General features: G+C 48.0%; 1 protein-coding gene across 5 annotated transcripts in view; it reads left to right on the top strand.

The window, feature by feature from the left end:
- MEIOC (meiosis specific with coiled-coil domain) overlaps positions 1 to 27,837 on the top strand; it is a 1,471,177-nt gene that overhangs the window by 1,365,789 nt on the left and 77,551 nt on the right. For 2 of the 5 annotated variants that reach the window (XM_085646733.1, XM_085646732.1), the window contains one exon: positions 19,160 to 19,340. The exons of 2 other annotated variants lie outside the window; for them this stretch is intronic. In XM_085646733.1, coding sequence (XP_085502859.1) covers positions 19,160 to 19,340 — 181 coding nt within the window. Of the gene's footprint in view, positions 1 to 19,159; positions 19,341 to 27,837 lie in introns of those variants that run through there. One more of the 5 variants, XR_014979443.1, reaches the window with a different exon arrangement.

The following is a 27,837-nucleotide window of genomic DNA, read 5'->3' as shown; positions in this document are numbered from 1 at the left end:
TTATTTTCGACTGTGCGCCAACCTTCCAGCCAGTCCCAGGCATCCTCCGGCCGAGTAAAAAACCACGATATCCCATTGACTTCCACTCTCAGCTCGGGGAACATCATTGCATATTTAACCTCTTGGTCTCGGAGGGCCCGTTTCACCTCCAGGAAGCTACAACGCTGTTTCTGTACTCGCAAAGTAAAGTCCAGAAAGAACATGATCTTACTGTTCTTGAGGGTCAGCGGCGGGGCCGCTCACGCAGTTTGAAGAATGACATCACGGTCTCGGAAGTTAAATACCCGCGCAAGGAGCGGTCTAGGGGGCGCACCCGGCTTTGGTCGGCCTCCCGGCACACGGTGAGCTCTTTCAATTGTAAAACATTTGGAGAGTCCTCCGGGTTGTAGATGTTTAAGGACCAGCTCTTGGGGGTGTGGCCGAGCCGCAAGATGGCCGCTCTGTAGAGAGGCTCTGCCAAGCATATCATCCTGCATGTATCCGTCATTTATCTCCACATTTCGCCCCCCAGCCGCAAGAAATCGATGCTCCACGAGATGGGGCACAATTTGATGTGACCATTGTCCCGTGAGCCGGAGTTTCGGTGCGGAGACCGCCGCCGGATAAGACTGGGCCCACGATGCCGGGAACGAGCCCCACACCTGGGGGCTTGGCGACAGGAACCAACGCGGCGACCGGGCGAAACACCCCCGGGAGGTAGCGGGGGACACAGTGCGCCGTGGCTGGAGCGGGCGGAGCTGTGGAAATCTTACAGACCCTGGATTCCGTGCTTTGCCCGGCGGCAGGCCTGGGGCCAGAGGCGGGCCCACACATGCCCCGGGGCCTGCCTTACTGGGCTCCCATCGGACTGCGGGGAACTCCGGAGCGAGATAGACGGTGAGAGGGCCCCCCGCTTATCCTCCCCCCTCCCATCCTTGCCCGCACTGGACATCGGTGCCCCTTCCCTCCCCCCCGCCCGAGACCGCGGCGGGGAAGGCGACTGTGGGGCTGGATTGCGTGTCAGGCGGAGTCCAGGCCGCGATTGCCGCCTGTGGGTGCTGCGGGGGCCGGTGTGGGCCTCTGAGTCCCTGAGACCGCCTGAATACTGACATCGCTGGTAAATTTTAGACTCCTGGCTCCCCGCGGCCTTCACTTTGTTGCGGCCTGACTGCCTGGCATGTGCAGGGTGAGGTGGAAGGGGGCAATAATCTACCGCGACATCGCTCCTGCCTGAAACAGCCAGCGGCAGCAGCACCCTGAAGCAGCAGCCTGCGAACAACTACATGGTTCACACATGCCCCGGTCCTCTTCCCATGCTTCAATCCCTCGGTACTGACCCTCGCGACTGGGCAGGAGGCGGGTGGCAAATGTGGGGGTCTTGACCAGGCTGCTGGAGCTCCCCCCCGCTGGGTGCTTAGATGGATGGACGGTTGTCAGAGTAATATTGTGGAGAGACGCTGATAACCGACAGGTGGAAACACATGATCATCTTCTTCGGCTGGATAAAGTTCTAGAAGTAATCAAGGCCAAGAACAAGGACTTGGAAGCTCGCTCTAGGAGGAACAACGTTACTGGTGTGCTGGAGTCTACAAATATCCCCAACATGGAGAAGTATGTGGAGGGACTATTACAGGTCCTATTTGGCTCTGATCTATCTGCTATGTTCCTGGTCAAGCGGGCGCACCGCACTCTTGGCCCTCGCCCGGAGCCGGGGACCCCCCCCCTGCGCCGAATCCTGGTGCGTCTACTCAACTATAGGGACAGAGACACCGTGCTGCGCCTGGCCTGGGCGCGTGGCGAGTTGAAGTACCAAAACAACGTGATATCACTGTTCCCTGACTTTACCCTGGCAGTACAGGCGGCACAGCGTGAGTTTCTCACTGCGAAGAAAATACTACAAAAAACATGGACCAAATACGCAATGCTATACCCAGCTAAGCTCCGGGTTCATGTGCAGGGCAGGCCCCTGGTCTTCACAGAGGCAGGTGCAGCAATGAAATTCGCCAAGCAACACTCCAGACAACAACGGGAGAAGACACAAGATAGAGTGGGCTCGCCTCAGAGTCAGCTAAGTGACAATGATTAGTTTATGTTTTGTTTCCTCTATATGTGGTTCTTATTTCTGGCTGCTGCTGATACTGTATGAAAAATTCCGTTGCCCCCAGTTCACTGGGTACGAGGTTAATCCTCAGGTGGTCATGGGTCATTTCCTTAATCTCCTGTATCTCAGGCGATACCCCACATTGCTTGGCCACCCTGTTGCGTTGCGACAGGGCAGTTCGCAGGCGACCTCACGCCCCTACTGGGATAATTCCCTGCATCATGTTATTGTGGTTTTTTTTGTTTTCCATGGGTGGGTCGGGTAGGATATCTCAACCTGATTGGGGGGTAGGAGTGGGCGGAGGGTGGGTTGGATGGGTTAATGTTTGGGTATTGTTGTTAGCTATGCATGTTGACGATCTAATGCAGTGCTTTGGCAGGCTGGTGTATTCATCAATCGAAAATGTTATGGGGTCAAACTGTTGGCAGACGGAGCAGAAGACTAGGCTACTCTGCCCCGGACATAGGCCAGAAGAACGCCACATACTTATTACGTCACTTCTCAGGTCATGACGCATATAACATGTCTTACTTGGAATGTCCATGGGTTAAATGATCACAGAAAGATCAGGCTTGTGCAATCATATCTTGCCCGCCACTCGGTGGCAATCTGTCTCCTTCAGGAAACACATCTTGTAGACACTGCTCGTGGGAAACTTAAGTCAGGTTGCTGGGGGGAGATACACATGTCCTGCTATTCTCGTGGGGTGGCAACTCTCATAAAAAAGGGAGTCCCATGGCAGACCATAACGGTGGTCAATGACTCTGAAGGCCGCTTCTTATTGGTACTGGGCACATTATATGATCGTGCAACCATACTCATAAATGTGTATGGCCCGAATGCGGACGATCCCGCCTTCTTTCAGACAGTGTGGCGACATGTCAGGTCCCTAGGCGACACTGAGATAATTTGGGGAGGGGATTACAACACGGTACTCTCACGGGAGAGGGACAGGGTGGGAACCTCTCGTACACATCACCCACAGGCGGCTGGAGACATTTGGCTACTGTCCCCAATATTACACGCTTGGACTGTGGTGATATCTCACTGCGCACGCACATTATCGGATCATTTCCCGGTTGCATTGTCCCTGCAGATACCATGCCCCTACCGGCAGCCGTTCTCCTGGAGGTTGCCACACAATGCTCTGCTGGACGCAGCTTTTTGCGAGGAGCTCCACACGCACATAGAAGAATATTTCACACAAATCACTGGCTCGGTTGAGACTGAGGCCACGCTCTGGGACACCTTTAAGGCGGTTATATGTGGACACTGCATTGCTGGGCAGACCAGGGTACTCCGGGACATACGAGGAACTTTGCACAAGCTTGAAACTCAACTTCATGACCTAGAACGACAATATTGCGCAACTGCATCTATTGAAATTTTAGGAACTATCCGCAGGACACTGAACGAATACCAAGAGGCAGACAGGGAGATTAAGTTTTTACACAAACACGCAATAGCGCGGAGATATGGGAAGAGGGACAGACACCCAACTCTGACCTAGTCCACTCACTACCTGACATCCTCAACACTATGAGACACTTTTATGCGCAACTTTACACTTCACAAACTACTCCATCTGACTCGACACTAGATGACTACTTTGAATCTATCGCACTTGTCTGGTTTGGTAGAGTTCACAGGGAATATCTAGACATCCCATTTACAGTTGAGGACATACAGCAAGTTATAGGTGGTATGAAGGCGGACAAAGCGCCGGGGGCGGATGGCTTGACCGCACAATTTTATAAAGAATACTCGGACATACTTGCCCCACGACTCCTAGCTGTATACCAGGAAGCGTTGCAGGAGGGGGTACTCCCAGCCTCCATGCGTGAAGCCATCATCACGCTCCTGAAACCGGATAAGGATCCTACTCTTTGCGAATCGTACAGACCACTTTCACTAATTGACCTAGACGCGAAGATATTTGCCAAGCTACTCGCCAACAGGCTGCAACCCCTATTGCCAATCATTGTCCTGCCTGATCAATCGGGCTTTATACCAGGGAGATCTACACCTCACAATCTCAGAACACTTTTCGGACTTATACACTACCTTGCCCCTTATGAACTCGCACTGGCCACGCTATTAGACGCCTCCAAGGCGTTTGATTCCCTTGAGTGGGGTTTGTTGTTCCCGCTTCTTATGAGGATGGGTCTGAGTCCGCTCGTCATACAGCAAATAAAACTTTTATATACATGCCCCACGGCACGCATAAGGGTAAACGGGCTTACATCAGATCCGATACGGATCACTAGGGGCACCAGGCAGGGCTGCCCACTCTCGCCCCTGCTGTTCGCGATCGCGTCCTAGCCGTTGGCGGCTCACCTGCACCAACATCATACCAAAAGAGCCATTGGCTTTACGACGAGGGCACTCACCGTGTCCCTCTATGCGGATGACATCACGCTATATATGGTAGACCCTAAAGAAAATCTATCGTCAATGATACGCGAGGTGGTGCGATACGGTGGCCTGTCTGGCGTAAACATCAACTGAAGTAAATCCGTACTCCTTCCACTCACATCCAGTACCCAGGCTTTTGACACGGAATACCTGTTTATTTGGGCGTTCGGCCCGGTTCGTTACCTGGGCATTTGGTTTAGCGCCAACATGCAGGTAATATGGACTGAAAATTATGGTAAGACCATTGCGAGGGTAGAGGACAGGGTGGGCAGATGGAAGTCACTCCCGCTCTCTGGCAGGATGCATAGCAGTGACGAAGATGATCATCCTACCGAAGTTGCTCTATCTGTTTGTTAACATCCCAATGCCCCTTCCGTTGCATTTCCTTGGCCGCATTCTCTCGCTCATGATCGAGTTGGTGTGGGCTGGTAAACAGCCAAGGATTGCCTAGGAGATCCTGACCTTGCCACAGGAGCAGGGGGGCATGGCTGCTCCTGATTTTGTATTATATGCCCTAAGTGCACAGGCACAATTTTTGCATCTTTGGGTTCACCCTACTCCCTATCAGCCACACATGGCCATTGAGGTAGACAGGGTCGCGCCACTCCAGCTCTCCACTGCCCTATTCCAGGCATGCAAACATCCACGGGACGAAATAGACACGGTGCAGGCTATGAGGTGGGCGTGAGAGAGACTCTGCAAAAGAGCACGGCTTGTTCTATTATACGCACCGTCGATGTCCCTACTCCAGAATCCACTCTGTCTGCCTCTCATGGATAGGAAGGCACGAGAGCGCGCTATGGCGCATAACATTAGGGTGGGAGGAGATCTTTTCCCCGCAGACACTTTTATTACCTTACACCTTACTCCCCCTTCCCCCCCCCTCTCCGTCTCCGCTTTGGATACACTTCTCTATTATCAGCTACGGGCTCCCTGCAAGGGTAGATTTGATACGTTTCCGGGCCCGCTGCCGGCGCTGGAAAACCTGCTGTCGATGGAGTTGGGTCGTAAGCTCATTTCCCGCATATACAAAATTACACAAAAGACATCTCCAGTCGCTGTCCCGGCTTCGCGGGGGCGTGGGAGGCAGATCTGGGGGAGCCAATCAGTGACATGCAGTGGTCACTGGGTTGTAGACAATTAGAGCGCTTATCGTCAAATTACCGGCTCCGATTAATACATTTTAAATACCTGCATCGCCTCTACCGTACACCTGTTCAACTCCACAGAATGGGGCTTAGAGAGAATGACCATTGTTGGCGCTGCCGTACTCCCGAGCGACATTCTTACACATAGTTTGGAAGTGCAGGACGATAGCAAATTTTTGGCTGAAGATATTGAGTCACATACACAACATCACAGGGGTGTTGGTACCCTGCACGCCTTTGGCGGCGCCCCTTGGAGTGCTTGACACTGTCCAGCCCAAGACACGCAAGTTGCCAGGAATACTATTAGTACTTGCAAAACGACAGATAGCCATACACTGGGGGGCAATTTGATCCCCCATGATACTGGAATGGGTAACAAGCGCGACATACTGCAAGACACAGCTCTCCAATTATTGGGAACTTATGCCGGCTCAGTCCAGACCTAAAGACATCTGGACACCTTATGAGCAGTGGCTGACCTCTGCCACGATTGATGATTAATGCACCTAGACTGTGGTTATTGTTGACCTTGGGAAGTATACATGTGACCTGATTTGAAATGTATTGCCTCTTCATTACGAAGTGATGTACCATCTATTTAACTGCCTGGAACGACTCGTCTATGTCCCTCATACGATATTCATCTTCTTTTGTTTGCATCGTATTTTGTGATGATGTTCTATTTCGCACCAAAGTACTGTGTAAGTCCAATGCACTGCTTAATATTGTTTCATTTTCGAATTATTCCATCTTTATGTACGATTACTATTGTCTTTGAAAATGTCTAGAATTTTTTTTTTAAAGAGGTCCACTGCCTGCCCCTCTGCGCGTTCCAGAACACCAAGAATGTGGACGTTGTTGCGCCGCATTCTACCTTCATAATCGTTCAACTGTAGGGCCATCGCCTCATGGGAAGAGCGCAATTCAGTGATTTGTCGCTTGAGAAGGGTGGTGTCAGTGACCAGTTCCTTTGCGGTGCTCTCCACTGTACCCACTCGCTCCGCCATTTTCTTCACGTCTTCCCGAATCAGTGCCACATCCGTGGCCACCGTGTCGATCCTCACCTCGAGGGAGGTCCTTATCGCCGTGATTGCTTCGAGGAGATCTTTGTTCGTGGGTTCCGTCACGGCGCTTGGGGTCGCAGACTCCACACGGTCTTTGTTCTGCTGTTTTTACCAAGCGAATTTCTCCAGTTTGGTCTGGGCCGTTGTCCGGTTGTTGCGTCCGGTCACCATGATCCTTATCCCCATGGCACCACTCGGCGTCAGGGCACGCCCACTACTCCCCGCCGCCTGCAGTGAAGACTACCACCCGGCCTGTCGGTTTTCGCTGGGAGCGCCCCAAATAGAGGGGTATATAACTGGACGCGCTGCACTGATACCGTTGCAGTAGAGCCCACGTACACCAGTTTTGCAGCAGTAGAGAACCGGGGCAGGGTTAGGTCTCTTCCCCCAGGGTAGCCATACGTCGTCCACGCCACTTCTCTTACTGTCCCTTTTGTAGGTCAAGCCAGCAGATGGAGGGTGTTAGGAGTCCCGCGAAGCCACTGGGCTATATTGCCTCAATGAGGTGCTTAGAGTACCGCAATGATGCTATCCAGCCACTCTCGCCGTAGCACTCCGGCGGCCAAATTCCCTACTCTGCGGGGATTCAAGCGTTCTGCATGCTGCCAGGGTCTCACCAGTAGCTCTCTCTAGTCCACAATATGCTAGCGATGACCAGCAGTCCAAAGGCCCCCACTCCGGGTCTTCACGGTCGTTTTTTTTCTACCGTATTTAGGTCACAACAGGCTCTGCTCAGGTCTGGGGCCGCCAAAATTCACCCTGTGGTCATTAGGCTACCTGCCACAACCCCCACTAATCCAGTTCTTGGGGTCGCAGGGCCGCACCTGGACCCGCGCACGTGATCCGCTATCGGCTTGTGTGTGTGTTCACTACAGGGGCCGCTGCAGCAATCACTCGGCCCCGTCACTCTTGGGGCCACAAGTAGGGTCCCTGCCACGATCGCCAGTGTCCGGGTGGAGCGCCGTGCGTCGACGGGCGCCTCCTGGCAATCTTCTGGGGCTCCGTCGGGGTAGGCCGCAGCCGCGGCCTCGCGTAGTGCGCGCCTGGGGTGCCGCTGCACCTCCCTCGGCAGGACAGCAGACGAGGACCCGGCTTGCGGAGCACTCACCGTGTTACGCCTCCGTTCGGTCCCAAACTCGGCATACAAATCGCCGGACACCACCGCACTGCAAGGAGGGCACTGGGGCGGCAGTCGGGCCAGCGGGAGTCAAGGATTACAGGACGTTTTGGGAGTGGCGTTCCGGAGCTAAGAAACCGAGCGGCCATTCCCGTCGGCGGTTAGCCAGGCCCCCCTCCCTCCTCTAACTTATTGCTAGGGATGGGCGGAACTTGTGGGATTTGACTCAGTGGAATTCCGCAGAGTTAAGTTAAAAACCCAGAAAGATTCTGCAGAGTTCCGCCAACAGGCGGAAGTAGGCATGTTGTGCTGTGATAAAGCAGCAGTAGAACGTTTTGTGCTGAAAAATCTGTGTGGTGCACCAGAGGGCGCAGCTACTGGAGTTGATTTTGCTGCCTCTCAAGTAGATTTTCTACTCGAGCGTCAGCCTTCTGACTGCGAACAGTCGCGACAGCCCACGTTAAAAAAATCTTGCAGGATGTCTTCCTAGCCATTGGAAATCATGATGGGAGATTCCAAATCTCGCTCGCCAACTTTCCGTTCTGGAGCCGTGCGCAAGAATAAATTCCACCATGCAGCGATTGGTAGAACTTGTCTGAAACGCCACGTCGGGGGAGTAACGCAGAGTCGCCAAAATTTCGCCAATTCCATGGGCGGAATGGAATATTCCACCCACCCTTACTTATGGCCTGATATTGGAGACTCTACAAGATTTTGTCAGAAAACCTGTTGAAAATTGTTAACATGAACATTAAACAAACTTTAGCCAGAGAGCTGGTTGAAAATTGTAAACATAAACAATAATCAAGGCTGAGCCCAAGAGCTTGTTGACCATTGTGGAATGAACAATAAACAGGGCTGAGCTCGAGCACTTGTTAAATACTGTTCATATAAACAATAAACATTGGGTGGCAAAGTGTCCTTGCCATCTCTAATTTTTCCAGAATCTCAATGTATTAGTAGCACCTAATAATTACATGCTCAAGCAAAGATGTTAACTATCATGAATATATTTGGATAAGCTTAATTATCACAATTTTATGTCACACATATAGAAGAAAAGAACATGCTGTGGGTATGTATTTGATAAAAACAAAAGCTCTTCACTTATCATTTCATATTAAAAATGAAAGATCTTAGAACTAGAGAATATTTCCAACAGGACATGTTACAGGTCCCAAACTCCCTCACAAGAGCACAATGAAGGACTTCTAACCCTAACTGGAGACATCATTTGAAAAAGCAGATCACAGCATGCAAATACAGAATACTGTGGGGCGCGTTGTTATTGTGAAACCTGATACTAGGAACATCTAGACCTTCAGTGGCAGCAAGTCAATCATTGATATAAGCCTGTACTGATAACTCTATTCATAAAGAAAGTACTTTTGGGGGTGGTTAGCTTCAGGAGCTTTCACCAAGTGCACTCAGGAACCAACAGGAGCAGTCTCTCCACAGAAATCTATTAGAACCACGAGCAGGAAGGTTGGCATTAAAAGCATTCCTGCAAAGTGTCCTGAACCAAGAAGGTTGATACTAGCAGACAACAATTTTACATTGCATTATCAATCAAGGAGGAATAAGATGTCAAATCCTGTTGCATGAGTACAAGGCACTTCCGTTGGGTACTAGTCCATAGGGACATTCTCGAAGTAGAACATCATTCATGATGTGGGCAGTTGTTCTGAGCAGAACAGACAGACGTATGAAAGGGTGATAACTTTCTGGTAACTACCAATTGTTTAAAAGATGTAGGACTCTAGATGTATACCTCTTTACCGTGCCAGAGAAGGCAAATTACCTACTGTTCCAAAGCAGGTGGTAATGTCCAGGAACAAAAGGGGAAGCACTTTCGATTGCATGATCAGGAATATTTGCCTACACCTTTCCATTGATCTTCAGGATCCTGTGAAAGGCAAAAGGGGACTCCTGCAGCCTCATCCTAGTGGCTGCACCATATGTAAGACAATTCTGGTACATGGATCTGCAGGAACTATTGGTGCACCAGCCAATCCATTTCGAAACAGATCACTATCTCCTGATGAAAGATTACAGCCTTGTTCTGTGTCGTAACCAAGCCTTCATCCACTTAACTGATTGGTTGATTTGTGTCATTGAATGTACCTTGGTAATGTCCTTTAATACTTCATGGAGTGAAGGCTGATTTTACGAATAAGACCATCTCACTGAAATGGAAAAGTTTCTGCATTTGGCCAAATGCACACAAATTGAATTCACTTCACAAATTAACTGGGTTTCCTGTGCTTCCTGAACCTGCACTTTTTTTACTTGTCCATAAGAGGTCATCTAGCAGCCATATCCATATTTGCTAAACCGTCTTTTTGTTTTTCAAAAATAATTTGTGAAGTGATTATGAACAATTTTCCTTCCATAAACCAAACAATCCCCTGTCTGGAAATTGAGCTCTGTGTTGGAGGCTTGTATGATAAGTCCTTTCAAACCTATACATATGCTCTCATGGACGATTTCGTGCTAGAAGTGACCTCTTCCAGATGAATAGGTGAACTGCAAGCCTTGTCATAAAGTTTTCTGAAGAGAAGGCTACCTTAACTACAAATACACATTTCAAGGCCACCTTATCCACCAATGTACATTTCTTTCTAATGCAACCTCTAAATGAAAAGATTAATAGCCAACTTTTTTCACTGGACCTTCTATGCCAGCTGAAAGGGCATTGCAACCTTAATTGTTAAATAATGTCTAAAAGACTACATAGACAGAACAAGTCAGTTGCGTAAATCAGACCAACTTTTGTATCATTTTTCAACAAGACTTAAGGGCCACCAATTTCAGAACAGGGCATCTCACTCTGGATTTCTTTCTGCATTACTTTCTGTCATACTGATGCTGGTAGGCCATTGCAACAAAATGTAGGCACTTGCTCAACAAGAGTAATGGCAGCCACAGCAACACTCTTTGCTGGTGTGCCATTTACAGACATATGTAAAACTTCAGCATGATCGGGGCCTGGGCAGCTAAGATGATAGTCGAGCTTTAGAGTTGCTCCCGTCACCCGAAGCCTATCTGCTGCCATCCTACTTGACAATCCCAACCTCCTCAAGTAACGGGACACCGGGGCTCATCGCAGTGCCCTGCGGTGCCGAAAGAGCCATTCCTGGTCCTGCGAGGTGCTTCCTGACTGGCTAGCTGCGGGGTGGGGACCTGCCAGCTGCCAGGCCGCTGTAGTGGCGGCAAGCAGACGCACCGAGCTCTGTGGTGTCTCGTGCCTCGCTTTCCCTTTGGCATACGGCTGTCTGTGACCTGATCTTGTCGGAGCAGACCAAAGACAGGAGGTTTGGCCTGGGGGCCTGCCTCGCCCTTTCTGGCTCCGGCGAGAACTTGTGGCGGCCTGGAGTGCGATTGGCCATTCGGGCCTGGCTGCATGCAGCGATGGAGTGGATGTACCCTGACTGCCGGCAGCCTGGTCTGTTGGTTGCGGGTCCTTCCCTTTGCTTTCTCGCTGTGAGAGGTACCTGATTGCCCCCAGCGGTACTCGGCCCACGGTGTTCCTTGCTGTGGCCGAGCCCGGTGTGCTCAGAGCTTCAGAGCTACGTGCTGACGAAGCTCTGAAGCAGAGGTGAGGGCTGCGCTGTGATCCGGCTAGACAGAGGGCCTCCCCCCCAGATCCCCTCCCTTTTCTTTGTTCCGCTCTCCCTGGGGGGAGGGGAGGGTCTGCTATGACAAGGTCAACGTTGCAGACGGATGAGGGCTGGGAGCGGAGGTGGCAGTGGCAGCCAGCCTGGCCCTCGGAGCTGAGGCCATCCATCTGCTGCTGCTGGGGTAGGTCTATACCTTGGATTAGGCGGCAGAGAGAGTTGCTGGCGCCTGCAGTTGTGTCCTGAGGGGCGTCCCAAAGGCATTTGTGGGGGCCAGTGGAAGTGTGAGTGGCCTGCCTGGTCTGGGCTCAGTGCAATGTTGGAGTTCTTAGTGGGGCCTTGGTGTTGCTCCAGGAGCCCTTTGTCCCTCATCACTCCATTGGTAGCAGAGGCCGCTAGGATTGTGAGCCGGCCTCTCACACATGCAGTGAGTTGGAACCCTTTAGTGATAAGCCTGGGCGTTGGAGGTTAGCAGGAGCTCAGTACTTTGCCTCCGGGGTGCCTCCGGGTGGCGTGGTGCGTGAACGGTGGGCAGTGGCGGTGGCCAGGGCGAATGGTCCTCCTTCCTGACTACATCTAGACCTTCCCTAGCCCACCTGTCTGCTTTCCGGGGACTTGTTGTCCGGTGGGCATTTGGTGGTCCGTGGTCCCTCCCTAGGCCCTGGCTTGGGAGCGCTGTTGTCTCCCCCTTCTGCTAGACTATTGGACCCCTGGCCCTGGAGAATGGGGTAGGGGAAGATTCCGCCTTCAACCCCGGTCCAGACGAGAATGTACCAATATATGGTCCCACCGACTGAACCCCGAGTGACTGTTGAGGGTCCGGTGGACCTGGCGTCCGATTTGGCGCAGCGGGGGGGCTACGGACCTGAATGTGGTCCTTAAGGTCATACAAGACTCCAGGGATGCTGTGGAGTCCAAGGTGGATGGCCTCCGTGTGGATCTCTCTCTGCTGCGCTAGGATCTCCGTAATGTGGTGGACAGAACTACGGAGATTGAGTCACGAGTATCTAATGCTGAGGATGAGATTACCTCTCTCGAGAGAGCCAGATGTACAAACTGTCTGCCTCTATTTCATCGCTAAAGGAGAGAACAGAGGACGCCAAAATCAGATCACAGCGCAATAATCTCAGACGTATTGGCCTGCCTGAGTCCCTGAAGCAGCGGGGCCTCGCTGGAATACTGAAGAACTGTTTTAAAACATGGATGCCTGAATATAAACTGCCTGCTTTCTTTGTCATTGAAAGAGCCCACTGCTCCCTGGTGCCGAAGCATCTGCCAGGGCCCCACCACTGGCTGGTGATTTTGAGGTTGCTTAACTTCAAGGGTCGAGACGTAATCTTGCATGAGGCCCGCGCCCGCCCAGACATGCGGTTCGGCAACTCTAAGGTTCTCCTGTTTCTTGATTATACGAGGGCAGTTCAGCAGCAGCAGCGCTCCTTTGCTGAAGTGAAGCAGAAACTTTGCGCACTCGACCTGCGCTACATGCTCCTATTCCCTGCCGGTCTTAAAGTTTTCTACCAGTCCCTCACTCTCTTTTTTGACACACCAGACCAGGCTTGGGAGGAGGGCTCCGGCTCGTCTCCAGAAGAAACTGCTTCAAATCCAGCTTCAGTGAGAGCGTCCGAAAACCTTTTCGATCATTCCCATGATTTTTCATTCTGTTGAGGCGGTCGTGAGGTCTTCTTCTCAGCTTTTTTGCAATGCCATGACTCAGTTGTTGCATATTTTACTCAATGATTTTTTTCTGTTGTGAGAATGCTGTTCGAGTGGGACGGACAGAGATGACGGCTGGTCTTGCCCCCTCCTTGCGGGGGGCCATAGTGTTTGCGGCTCCCTCTCGACTTACATATGTTCAAATATGTTGTCAGATACTAGATCCTCTTATGGGCGCCTACAGGTCAATGAAGCTTCCCCCTAGTTAGCTGTTATGGGTAATTCCTTTAGCGTGACAGATGCTGCCTGAGGTGAAGTGGGGGGTGGGCACGTTAGTTGGCCTTTCGGGCCTGGTTTGTTCCTTTTATTGTTCAGTCTTAACAGTGTTTTTTTCCTTTCAGGTTGTATATGGCGAGCCCACACGTTACTATTGTCAAATATGTATTGCATAGCACTGCAGGTCCCCAGGTCATCATGTTCAGCCCTGCCTTTTGGCAGAAACTGTCTCATGCTTTCCGTCTACGTCCTAAACCCCCCTGGACTAACGGTGTTGTCCTGAAATGTGAATGGCCTGTTAGACCGGATTAAACGTTCTGCAGTATTACGGTATATTAGGCGACACTGACCAGCGGGCGTCTTATTGCAGGAGACCCAATTGCTAGGCACAAGCTGCCCCTTTATGGTCCATTTCGGCTATGACAGGATTTACCAATCCGGCTTTACACGTGGCTCCAGAGGAGTCGCCATATTGCTGCATAAATATGTCCCCCTTGCAGTCACGGCGCAATACTCGGACGCCCAGGGATGTTACGTGGATATTGAGGGCCACCTGGAAGCATGGCATTACAACTTTGTGTCCTGTTAAGTTCCTCCTTCCCAGCTGCAGCACTCCCTGCAATCACTGCAATCCTTGCTCTTGACTCTCCCCAAGGGCTTGACGGTGGTTGGAGGAGATTTTAGCGCAGTTCCCGATCCTTAGTTGGATGCCTCAACTGCCCTATACCCTGTCTGTCTGTCCTCGTGGGCTGATTCGCTGGACCTCTGCAATGTGTGGCGGTCTTGGCATCCTGTCCAACATGTCTATACTTACCACTAAGCGGCACATGCAGCGGAATCCCGCATTGACTTGCTGTGGTTACCGGTGGCGGATCTCTTCTCGGTTCAATCTGTGCGTATTCTCCCATGCGGAATTTCTGATCATTCTCTGCTTCTGTTGTCTTGGGGAACCCAGCCCACTGTCCAGGGCCCCGCTTGGAGGCTCAGTGCCTGGCACTTGCAAAGCTCTGAGTTGCTACTTTTGCTAGAACTACAGAAGTTCTTTAAGCTTAATGTAGGTTCAGTTGCCACTGCAGCGATGCTCTGGGCATCTAGTAAGCCTTCCTTGAAAGGCTGCCTTAAAGGCTACATTTGTCGGGTGGAGGCACACCATGTGGCACGACTGACTAACCTTGAAGGTCAAACACTGCTCCTGGAGGCCACCCTACATCACTGTGACACTGAAGGCACTCATCATCTCCTTGCCATAGCCCGCACAGAACTGCGACGGGTCTCCCTCGTAGGAAGCCATGCACTGTTGGATGGCCTTTATGCAGAGGGTGTACGCATCTGGTGATAAATCAGGTAAATTATTGTATTGGCTGGCTACTCGTGGTATCTCCGACCGGGTGGTCCCGGTGATCCGAGACTCTCAGGATGTCTCCGGGAGGAACTCCAAGCTATTGCTCAGACGTTTGCTGATTTTGATCAGGGGTTGTACTTGCGACATACCCCGCTGCCAGTAGAAGTCACAAACCCTCTTCTGGATAGCATACCGCTGCTGTCCATACCCAGTGCTCTGGCTGGAGAGTTGGACAAGGACCTCACACTAGAGGAGGTGCATTCCGCAGTGTCGGGATTGCAAGCTGGAAAGATGGCCGGCCCAATGGGTATCCTATTGAATATTATAAATGCTTCTGTGACATCCTGTGTCCAACATCTTCTGAATTTCTATGCAGGTGCACTGCAGCAGAGGATCTCCCTAAAGACCAATGTTCAACTCATCGCCCGATTTCCCTTATCATTGTTGACATTAAAATCTATGTGAAAGTTCTAGCGACACAGTTGGGTCGGGTGTTACCACACCTGATTCATTCAGATCAATGTGGATTTATACCGAGTTGCAGCACATGTTACTGTATTAGGAGAGTCTATGCGGTACTATCTCGGGCACATGACCTCGATGGCACCCTAGCCCTCTTGCTAGTTGATGTCAGCAAGGCTTTTGATAGTGTCATGGGATTTTATGGATAGAGTCCTCCAGCGGGTTGGCTTGGGTGAGGGGTCCGCCGTATGATGCATCATCTCTACCATGCCCAACTGCTCAGGTCCGTGTAAATTGGGTTCTGTTTCCTATGTTTCCTATCGAGCATGGCACGCGTCAGGGGTGTCCGCTGTCCCTATTGCTAGTCCCCTTGGTGACAGAGCCCCTGGCATGGCTTATACACTGCAACGGCCAGGATAAGGGCTAGCGGTGTGGGAGTGGCTTTTAAGATCGCATTGCGTTATATGCAGACAATATCCTTCTGTTTCTGAAGGATCCCCAGCTTTCCGGCACCCGATGTCTGTCACTTCTTCGGCTATACAGTGAGGCTTCTAGGCTCCGGATAAACGAAGGCAAGTCCTGCCTGGTTGAGGTGAAAGGAGAAGCCCTTGCGCGGGTTTGGTGCCCCAACACTCCTACCTGGCACAATTTTTTCAAGTATTTAAGGATTCACATGTCCCCTCTTCCAGATCTGGCCTGGGCCCTTAACTTCCGTGGGCTGGAATTCATGCTCAGCTGTGGCCGCTGGGCCAATCTCCCATTGAACCCTATGGGGCACACCTCCCTGTTTAAGATGGTGTGCTTGCTGTGTTATTTTTACACTGTGCAGTAATCCTTACCCCATCCATCTCAAATGGTTTCAGGCCCTGACTGCCAAGATCACTAATTTTGTGTGGTTGGTTGGTAGGCACAAGGTAGCGTTTCAGTTACTGCGCTGATACCCCTTTGATGGTGGCTTGGGTTTATCGGATATTTACCTATACTACTTTGCAGCCTATTTCATACCAATTAATGACTGGTTCATGGTGGGTGGGATGACCCGATGTACCGTCTGGAGATTCACTCGATAGGTCTGGATGGTCTGCTCGATCTTCTGTACGCGGGTGTCCCTTGCCTGTTGGCTCTTCTGCTCTCTGGCTGGGACCTCCACCTCACCGAGTAGACCCCTTTTGGCAGGGAACGTGGCTAAGTCAGCTTTCGACCCAGGAGGGCTTTGTCCCCTGGGACCGAATTGGGATTTCCTACCTGGGGGATGTTTACCGGGGAGGTAGCATTGTATCATTTCAGGACTTAAAGGCTAGATATACCTTGTCCAATTTACATTTCTTTCATTACCTTTAACTACGCCAGGCTGTGCAGGCCCACGATCAACCTGGTGACTCGCTACCCAAGTTCAGTCCGCTAGTGGCAAAAGGTTTTCTTTGGGTAAGGAGGCAACCTCTGTGATCTACTGCTCGCTAGTAATCCATGCCCCTGACGGCCTTGAGCGGACTCGGCAGAAGTGGGTGGCCTGGGTGGGAGAACTGGATGAAGAGGAATGGAAGCCGGCCTGTATGGGGCCCGAGAGTTGGTTATTTCATCGTGGCTGCATATGGTTCAATTTAATTACTTGCATACAACGTACCTCACCCTGCGGCGCTTTCAGCAATTGCTCCCCCGACTTGCATGCAATATGCGGGCGATTCGTGCTTCCAGCAGCAGATTTTTTCCATGTATCCTGGGAGTGTCCAGTGTTGAGACCCTTTTGGGAGGGGAAGGTCCTCTGTCTTGGGCCGCACCCTGGAGCTCACGCCCCGTATTGTGCTGTTGGGGTTGATTGAGGAGATTGGTTGCCCTAGAGCTGAGCGTACCTTTCTAGGAGTGGCCTGTTTGGTTGCCAAACGTGACGCGGGTCGTGCCTGGAAAAAGCAAAAAACATCGCCTGTCAGGAGTTGGCGCATGGGGATGGACTAGTGTGCTCACCAGGAGTAGCCGATTTTTTAGATTTGTGGTTGTCCTAGGAAGCATGGCCGAATATGGGGGTAATGGTGTAGCTACTATAGATTGTCGATTTAACCCCATAATGTTTTGCAATACTGATGACTGGGTTTGCTGTATTGATGTGCATGTACATAGACCCCTTTTGATCTGTGATTCCATGTGTCTTGCCGCAAAGCCTTCAATAAAGTTGGTTATAAAAAGAAAACTGCAGCATAGGCATCCAAAGACACATTTACGAAGCACTGTTGCTTGGATAGCCAGTCCAGATCAGAACCAGCATCATTAGTAGCACTCCACCAGAGCAATAACACATCACCACCAATACCACAAGCAGTAATACCACCATTAATTCTAATATCACCACTGCTACGGGCTGGATGCCTACCTGTAATTCAGATCCTGGTCTTCTGCGGTAATGGGGATTGTCACCACAATATCACCACACACAGGAATATCTGGTAAACAAGCACCCTGGAGAAGCTGCCACCTTCTCAGAAGGAAATAGCCAAAGGCATAGAAAGCCTCCTTGCTGATGAAGCCCAAAATGCTGCAACCCGACTGGAACATCCCCCGCCACATCACGCAACACCTTCAACTCCACAGGCTCCCAGTCAACAAGAGAATCCCATACAAGCTCCTCACACATGCCTACGAAGCTTTCCACAACGAAGGGCCAGCATACCTGAACCCCCGCCTCGCATTCCACGTGCCCTCTAGACAACTCTTTTCCGTTTAGCTCGCCCTTGCCTCCGTCCCCAGGATCCACAAGACCAGAATCGGAGGAAGATCCTTCTCCTATCTCGCCGCCAAGACCTGGAACATCCTGCCCCTCCACCTCAGGCAATCCGCATCGCTGACCCAATTCAAGAAGGGCCTCAAGACCTAGCTTTTCGAATGATCCTACCCCTAGAGGGATCAGCAGCCCCTCCCACCCCCCAACACCTTGAGATCCTCACAGTTGAGTAGCCACGCTTTATAAGCCCCTGATTGATTGAAGCCTGCACAGAGGTAGAAAAAAACATCCAGCAGAGGAAGTCCCACGAGTGAAGAGTCAGGATCAGCAAGTGGAGGGAGCAAGGAAACCAACGACAGAACATGGGTTTGTTCTGACGTAACTCCAACCAGATTGTGGCCTTTTAATAGTAAAAGAACAAGGAAAGGAAATTACACCAGACACCACATGGCAGGAAACATATTGTAATGGGAAAGTCCGGAAGAAATCAAGAGAAGAACAGCCATAAAAGGAAAAGAAAAGACAATGAAAACATGAAGTGGACTAGCTGTGGAGTTGCCTTAAAAGACAGCTGCAAACTCCCAGGCAATTGATAGCCATTTTGGAGTTAAAGATAGAATGTACAGCAACAAGAGGGACAGATCCAGAGGAGAGACTCTCAAGCCACAGCTGCGGGCTCTGCACAGCTTTTTCGGAGCCCCGTGGCTCAGTCGGTCTAGAAATCTCAGGTGTACCAACTACCACCAATTCCACACCACCACCAACACCACTTCCACCAGTGCCATCCTAACACTACCACTAGCAATAGTACTACCACAAATATCAATATTACCAATAAAGCTCATATACCACCAGCATATCTCGTCTAATGTTATCAGTAGTAACTCAACCAGTACCAGCCTGACTTATTTCCCACACCAAAACCAACACTAATATTAATACTACCAACAGTAATTCCACCAACACCACTATAATTCCACCAATATTACAAACATCACTAATGTCACCATAATACCACACTACCCATGCAGATAAATAGCACCAGTATCAGTTGCAAAACCAACATTACAAATCGTTAGCAAAGCCAGTAAGTCTAGCTTTATTGTAATATTGCATGGAGATACATTTGTGCATCACTGTGTTTGCAGGTGCTGATTCAGTGAAGCTTTGCCAGTGCTTTTTATTTATTGAATTATTTGTTTTATTTGCCTTTGTGCAACACCACAGCATTAAAAACTGTATTGTTATACAGTATGTACTTTGTTCGTACAGGTTGTGACATTGCTGGGCAAAATGGAACGTGTTCGTAGTTCTCCTCTTCATGCCAATATATGTACAGCACTTGATAGACAGCTGGAGGCAATTCACATAGTTCAGGCACGTAGAAAAGATGAAATTGTAAATGCATCAAATCGGCAAAGACAGGGTGTTCCTCGCTGCCAGGATGAAAGAGGTACTGAGATTCCTTTATAAATTAATGATTGTGTTCATTAGAAATAATTTTTTGCTTACATGTGGTACTGATACTAATATTAAACACTTGATACTTTTGTGAAGTTTAGATTTTCAGATGTAGTGATAAAGTTAATACAGTAATGATTTAATGTGCCTAGGAATGATGTAATGATTACAACCATTTGGAAATTCCAAATATCCAAATACTTCACCAAGAGGTAACAGAGAAACAGTGGGCCTGGCAGTTTCATCATAATCCGATGCCCCTTATGCCTAGTCTTTACTTCAAACCCTCAGCATATACTAATACGTGGAAAGATATTTGTGTTTGAGCTAATGTTGTTAGTGGTGTTTTTGTCAAAGAATATTATTCTCATTCTCTTTCCCCCTAAGAAAGGGATTCAAGACTTGAAAGAAATATATCTGGATGATGATGTTCAAGGACTGAGGAGATGCTGTGTGGGTATAGATCATGACACTGATGTTTTTAGATCCTTATAGGTGGGCAGAAAATAGAAGGCTGCTTGGACTTTACCAAGCTTCACAGTTCTGGGAAGGGTCATAATTCTATAACAATTTAGGAGACCACTCTTTTGACAATTTTGCACACTTTAAAGGGGGAATAAGGGTGTATTTGGTTTATCAGATATACTCAAGAATAGCTTTGTCCTAAATTAGAGGTTGAGTAGTCACCAGCCGAAAAAATGCAGATTATGGCACCCAATAAGTAGCAACAATGGGCATAAGAGGCTAGAGAGCTGTAAGGGCTAACACATCTGGGTGACACCAGACGTTTTCCCATTGAATCAACCATATTAGCGATTCCCGCACTTCCAGCATATCTTGCTTACTGGTTATGTAGTGGAGGGTAAGTATAAGAAGTCAGCTCACTGGTAGGGCTATGACTAGCATCAGCAATTGTTACGACTTTCCTCTCTTATTCGCACCCTTTATTTACATCCCGCATGTTTTTCCTTACTCCGTATCAACTTGGGCATGCTCTTTTCCCACTGGACATTCTTTGGCCTCTTGTTAACTACCTTCAAGACTTGCAAAACTGATCCACACACTTCTCTGCACTTCTTCGGTTCGGGGGCAGGTCACTTGGTATTACCCAGCACTAGTCACAGTACACATCTCTTTCAATGCCAGTAAGCTCTTCCTATTGCTCCTGTTTTCATAACATTTTATTCTTTTATGCATACAGCTTGCTTATGGTCTCTGTTTCTGTATCCTTCTAAATGAGGCATTCCCTGCATCTCCTTTACCACCAGTCAAATCCAGCCCTCCAGTACCAGTGGCCACATTGCCAGGGCTGTTTGTTTCTCATGCTCTTTCGTCTGCTTTCTTCTTTGAAGTTAGTCCAGTATTTGTAACTGTTATCGAAGGCTGGTTAACCCCACTAGAGGAACAAGTTGAATTGTCTTTAAATTTCTTCTGATACACCTTACTTGAAAGCACAAAGCTTCTGGGTCAAGCAAAGGCAGGTAAGGAGGTGTTCAGACAAAATATTGTGTCTAACACAATTATCGAGTAGGAAATATTGTGACAGAAATATCGAGAGCAAGAATATCATGAACAAGAATCTCGATTTTAAGGTGAGTAAGATTGATGTAAAAAATGTTGTTAATATCGATTTTTGATTATTTTTGTGTAATTTAATATAGATGTTTTAAAATGTTTGGTTAAATACTGTTCGTTTTTTAATATGCTTTGTAAATTAATAGTGGGGTTTATGGGGGAATAGGGTGAGAAGTAAATTAATTAAATTAAAAATAATTAATAAATGTTTTATATCAATATTAAATATGTAATTGCTAATCATTTATGTCTATAGTATACGTTTTATTTTTTTAGTTTGAGGTGTGGGTTCTGTGTTTTGTAGCGGTATAGGGCGGGAAATTAATTATAATGTGAACATTTATTTTTAATTTTTTATTATTTAATCGATAAAATTTGTGGATGGGATAGGGTGGGAAGTAAATAATTATAATTATTTGTTATCATAAATAATTATTTAATTGATAATTATGTAAACTGTAATATATATTTTTGTTTGGGGGTGTTTTGTGGGTTTTGTATGGGTAAAAGATACGTAGGAAATTATAATAATGAATATTGTTCATTTTTGATAATTGTTTAAATGATAATTATGTAAATATGTAAATACAATATTGTTTAGGTTATATGTGTGAGTTGTATTTGTAGGGGTAAAGGGTGGGATGTTAATTAAATATAATTAATTTAGTCTTAGTTTATTAGTAATATTAATTGTTTAATTGATTAATAATTATGGAAATACTTTAATACATTTTTTAAATATATATTTTAGGTGTAGGTCGTTTTGTACGGACAAAGGATGGGAAGGTAATTAAATGTAATTTCTTTATTAGTGGTTACTTAGCATTAATATTTTAATGTTTAATTATGTAAAATGTGTAAATAATATAAATTGAAATATACATTCTAGATGTGTGCTGTGTAGCTTGTGGAGGTAATAACAAAAGTAATAGTAATAACAAAAGTAAAAAGAGTAAAACATTTTTTTTTGTAATTTGTTATTCTATGTGTTAATTGTGTAATGCTTTTTAATTGTAAATTATAGTGTATTTATTGGTTGTTAGCATTTTTATAATATTTGTATTAATTTGTAATATGACTGGAGTGGGAATAGTAAATTCTACCCCTCCGACATCCAACACTTTGCCTACTGTTGCATTGACTTTAGTGGGATTTGTAAATTTTACACCTCCGGAGTTTGAAACTTTGTCTACTGTTTAAAATTTGTAGTGGGTATAGTATATGTATTAATTTTAAACTTTTTGAGTTTACTTTATATTGTTTAAACAAATATTAATGTTTTTGGTTATTTAAATAATAATATTTATAATTATTAATGTTTTTAATATTTGATTTATTTTTAGTAAATTCAATATTTAGATTTTGAGTTTTTCATTTTTAATTAAAATGGTTTGTTTTTCAAATATTTTATGTTATTGGAAATATGTATTTATATTTATTTTTTATGTTATTATGTTTAAAACAGTGTTAAAAAATATTTAAAAATATAAATGTAGTTATATTTTTTAATTAGATATATATAAATAAAAATATGTATTAATAAATGTTTTTTTAATTGTTTTAAATAATTGTTATATTTTTCAAAACAATTATTAAATATTTGTAATTTTCTTTATATTTGTTTTAATATGTAACTAATATTTATTATTTAAATATACATATATTTTTTAAAAATCGATATTTTAGGCAACTAAGGGGTCATTAGGATGGTGAACGGACTTTTCATCCATCGCCATCCAATCATGTTTGGGACCGCCCGCCTACAAGATGGCAGTCCCACAGAGCAAATTAGTATGCGACCGCCAATGTGGCAGTTCCATTGCCCTTGTTTTGTATTGCGGCGGGTGCTGTGCTCTGCAGCACATTCCGCAAGACAAAACAGACACCCCACACATACCCCTCCGGTGCCTACCACATGGTGTTGGGATATGTTGAGGGGCACCATACTCCCTGGCCCAGGGGACTGGGGGGACCCACTACCGGACCCCAAATCCTTTTCGGCCTGCCGTTTTGCTGCGGGTTGACCGCCGCAGAACGACCGGTAGAAAGGGATATTGTAATACCTACAGTGGTGCCTGACAGGCACCACCGCCATTCTGGGACTACAGAGAGGTCCAACAGGCAGCCAGATGAAGACCTCCTGTGGGGACCATGGCAGTCGGTGTTTCCAACCGCACACTGTCCAGAAGCCATTGTAATATGGCGGATGGAGATCCCTGTTACGATGCCCGAGGGACCGCCATCGTCAGCCTTAAGTTAGTGCAAACATTATTTGTTTCCCAATATTTTTGGGAGTAGATATTTTTAAATTAGATATTTTTCACTCAATATTTTTGTATGTAGGTGTTTTTAAGGCTCGATATTTTTCAGTGAACCATGTAAGGATGAGCTGGTTTTATTGTGGACCATCAGTCTTTTAAAACAAAAATGAGTAAGAAGCATGAATTCCAGTCCTTTGTCATAATGTCAATCAGACTCATTGCTTGCCGCATATATTTACAAGTATAGGTTCACATACATGGAGAATTGCAATCTTGCACATGCATCTATCTCCTTGGCCTAAGTCATAAAATCATGTAATATTATGGTAGCAGACGCCTAGTACTTCCACCTGCAATATTCATGGACTGTCTATGCATTCATAATGTGATGATGCAAAGATTTTCATTTTCGTGGACTGTGGTAGTATATATGCATTCATAATATGAGGATGCAAACATTTTCGCATTGGTAACTACATGCGTATAAAATTCCATATACAAAATATGAGGCTGGGCGGATTTTCTGATAGTGACTTCTAGGTGCAGCTTTATCACCTTTTGGATATTCCCCAAGTATCAGACTGGATCCAGAAACTTTATGGCTCCACACTGACGTCTTTTGCTCCAGAAATGATGTGTCTGACCCATCAAGGCGCCACTCCCACACACTACTGTCAGTTCCTTTCTTTCTGCGCCACCAGACACGGATTGAGCTCCCTCTCATCTCTCAGAGACACTTAACCTCAGTTTATTTTTCCATCTCCAAATTCACTCAGTGTGCAAGGGATGTCACCCCGTAAAACAACAGGATTCAAGTCCTGCAGGGATTGTTCCAAACATATGTCTGTGACAGATCTCCACCTGGGGTCGGGCCACAACTCCAAGACCCGTGGAGAATCTGAAGACCATCAGGAACATGAGGCAAAACTGTGTCACCAAGCATAAAGCGCTAGGACTGCTCCCAATCCCGGTCCTGCTTCCTGAGTCCAGGGAGCTGCTTCAGAAGCCAGTTTTCGTTGCGCTCCAAGTCTTCAGGTAAGCACAAAAGAACACAAGAAATCAAAGCGGAGTTCCTCTCCCTCACATCATTCTCACTCCCCTGACCAAGTGTGTGGACGTCACCAGCTGTCTCGATCACGTTGCAAAGTCGGCCAACATTCGATGCCGATTTTGAAGCTGGTTTCGGCACAACCCAAAGTCTCGGGGCCTATCAGCCATATTACGCCAAGCCCCAGGGAGTCAGGAGGATTTCCACCTGGAATACCAATGGCGGGTTTACCCTCTGTGCCAGTTACCTCTGTCAGTCTTGCCTCCAACTCCTGTTCCAACACCGCTCCCAGTGCCCAAAACCATGCCAGGCCAAGGAAGATCGAAACCTATGCCCACCTCATGGCCCAAAGAGGTGGCCCTGATTGTCCGAATTGACGCCGGTCCAACTTCGACTGATGTTACACCAATTTCTGCACTCTAATTACTACAAGTCAGGCAACATTCTTTTCATTTCCTCTTTTGGGACAGACTCTGATAACGATTGTGAACTGGGTGATGAGGCCGCTCATCTCTATTAAGATGACGACTGGTATGAGGACTTGCAAGAGGAGACAACTTTTTTTTCTCCTCTCAGACCAACCATGGAAGAATCTGCATATTACGCCATGGTCATGTGCAGTGTGTCTGAAGTCCTTGATCGCCAGCTCCCCACCCTGGAGATGAAAACGAATTTTCTTATTGCGGCCCTGGCATCGGATCAGACTTCTAATGCGCCCCTTCTGCCTTTCAATGAGGCTCTGACAGGCTCCCTTTTGGGTACTTGGGCCAAGCCTTGTCTTGGCCCACTAGTCAATAGAAAAATCGCCAGGCACCATCGCCGTTCCCTAGACGAGTTGACTTCTCTTGTCCCAGCACCCCTCACCAGAAAGTCTTGTGGTGCAGGCTGTTCCAATCTGAACACTTTTTCCTGCCACTCCCCCGATCGGGAATTGTAGTGAGTTGAGACATTCGGAAAGTGCCTCTTTCTGTCCACTATTTTAACCCTGCCTTCTTTTAATGCCTCCTGTTTGTTGGACTGTTATAGTCACGCCAATTGGGATTCAGTGGAGCAAGTCCTTCCTGGTGTGCCAGAAGATCTTCGCCCTGTACTGTCTCAGGAGATTCAAGATGGTTGTGATGCCGGCAAGTTTACAATTCATTGTAGCTGGGACACCACCGACTACATCAGGTGTGCAAAGTGCACCAGTGTTGCCATTTGCTTTGATGCATGGCTGCAGTCCTGATGGACATGCCCTTGATGGGATTTGCCCATTAAGGGACCAGGCTGACTCTGCCCTCGAATGCTTTAAAGAGAGTAGGGACACCACTCACTCTCTGTGCCTTTCCACCCTGTCTCGCCAACTGCACTAGTTCCAGCGCTCCTTTCGTGTCTCTGGCTGAGGGGTTTCTTACCACTATCCTGTCCAACTCCCTCAAGAAACTCAGCAGTTTTGCAGGAGAGGAAGATGTATCCACTGCCCCGCGGCCAAGGTCAGCATGCCTCCCAGTCCACCACCACCACCCCACTCCCAACTTGTTTGCAAAGGCTATGCCCTACCCTTCCTTTCTTCCTCATTGCACCTTCCACCATCCACCCAAGACTGACAGAGGGCCATCTCTCCATTTTGCAGTAGGAAGTACAAGACCTTTTGGCCTGAGGGGATGTCGCAAGGATGCCTATGTCAGAAGTCGGGAGTGGTTATTTTTGCAGCTACTTTCTGGTTCCCAAGAAGGACAGAGATCTTCTGTCTATGCCCTCTCCACGGGGAAGGGGAAATTCAAAATGCTCGCCCTGCGCCAGGTCTGATCTGCCCTCGACCTTGGAAACTGGATGTTGGTGTAAGACCTGCAGGATGCATATTTCCATATTCCTGTTTTGTGGGTCCATTGGCGTTACCTCCAATTTGTGTTGGGAGAGGAGCATTTTCAGTTTGTTGTGCTCCTCTTTGGTCTCACCAATGCCCGTCAATTGTTCACAACAGTGATGTGGCGGTGGCAGCCCACCTTCGGCAGACAGGGGTGCCAATCTTCGCCTACCTCGACGACTGGCTTTGAAGGCGGGCTTGCCCGAGGCAGTCATTAACCACCTCCAGAGTACCTACTGTCATCTTTGAGGATCACTATCAACATGCAAAAGTCACACCCGACTCCTTCTCAGATGCCCCCCTTCATCGGAGCTGTTTTGGACATGGTTTGGTTTTGTGCCTTTTACCGGGAAAAGAGTCAATGGCATTGCAGGATGTGGTCCTGATCTTACAGCCTTGATCCTGGATTTCAGTGGGTCGGCTCTGAGGTCTCATGCATCCTGATGGTCAATCACGCTAGGTGGCATGTGCAGGCTCAGTAGCATCTGAAGTCCCAGTATGCCCAACATCAAGGGGACCTCTTCGGCCACATTCAGATTTCGGAGAAGAGTGAGAAAGATCTGCTGTGGTGGTTCCTGGACGGCACGGCAATTGGGTCAGTGGTAGACTCCTCTCCCCTTCCCCACCTAGAGCTGACAGTTGAGACTGATGCATTGCTTCTTTGTTGGGGGCAGCCATCTGGAGAAGGTGGAGGTCAGAGGCCTCTGGTCTCTGGCGCATTCCTGTCTCCATATCAACCTTCTTGAGCTGAGGGTCATCTGCTTGGCGCTAAAAGCTTTCATGTCATCCATTAAGGAAAGGCTATTACAGGTGCTCATTGACAATTAACAATACCTATAGAGTATCCCTCCTAACTTAACAGCGCTGGGCAGAATGAAAGGAATTGCTCACCACACCTAGACGCCACTTAACTTTTGGGAAAGGAAAGAATTCCTTTTTTTATATAACCCGCACACACTCTGTTCATGTCATGCTTAATTATCGGGTTCCTCCTGACTCCTAAAGGTCAGCGTGGGCTCAACCGTGTTTCAGGGAGTTCTTAGGAGAAAAAGGAGACTAGGGGGCATAAATACTAGACAAAATCCCTCATCCGCTCCAACGTATACCCTTATTAGGGATACCTTGGAGTGAAGCCTCCCTTTTCTTATTTCTTAGGTTAGAAAGGACCTCTCGCATCTTCTAGGACAGGTGAGTAGTTTACTTACTCTCAGTTCCTTGTTTTTCAGCTCATGGAGAACACCACTGCCATGAGGTACTGCAACAGGGTGGGGTGAGGTTACGAGCCCTGTCCCAGGATGCCTTGTGCCTCTAGAAATGGCGTGACTGCCAAGGGATCTTATTGGTGCTGAACTGCCTGGCAGGATCATTGAATGCCAGGGCAAACAAACTCAGCCGTCGGCATCTAATAAATAACAAATGGTAGTTAACCTGAAGATGGTGAAAGGTCACTTCTGTGAATGGGAAGAACCTTAGCTCAGTATGTTCACTCACCACCGAGAACGTGCCTTGTCAGCACTTCTGCAGATTGGAGTTTCCAGGGTGTCTTTTGGTCAGAGACGCATTCTGCCTACAGTGCAACTCGGGACTCTTATATGCTTTTCCACCGATACCACTCCTGCCTTGAGTTCTCAAAAAGATCAGGACAGACCGGGTCCAGGTCATCCTAGTGGTTCGGAATGGGGCAAGGAGAGTATGGTATCCAAAACTTGAGGGCTTGAGCATCTTCCCTCCAATCAGGCTGCCCCTTCGAGACGCCTCT

Source organism: Triturus cristatus, chromosome 1_1 (genome assembly GCF_964204655.1).
Source record: "Triturus cristatus chromosome 1_1, aTriCri1.1, whole genome shotgun sequence".
In the NCBI taxonomy this organism is placed as follows: domain Eukaryota; kingdom Metazoa; phylum Chordata; class Amphibia; order Caudata; family Salamandridae; genus Triturus; species Triturus cristatus.
Note: the sequence above shows the minus strand (reverse complement) of the source record. Positions and strands in the feature narration are given on the sequence as shown.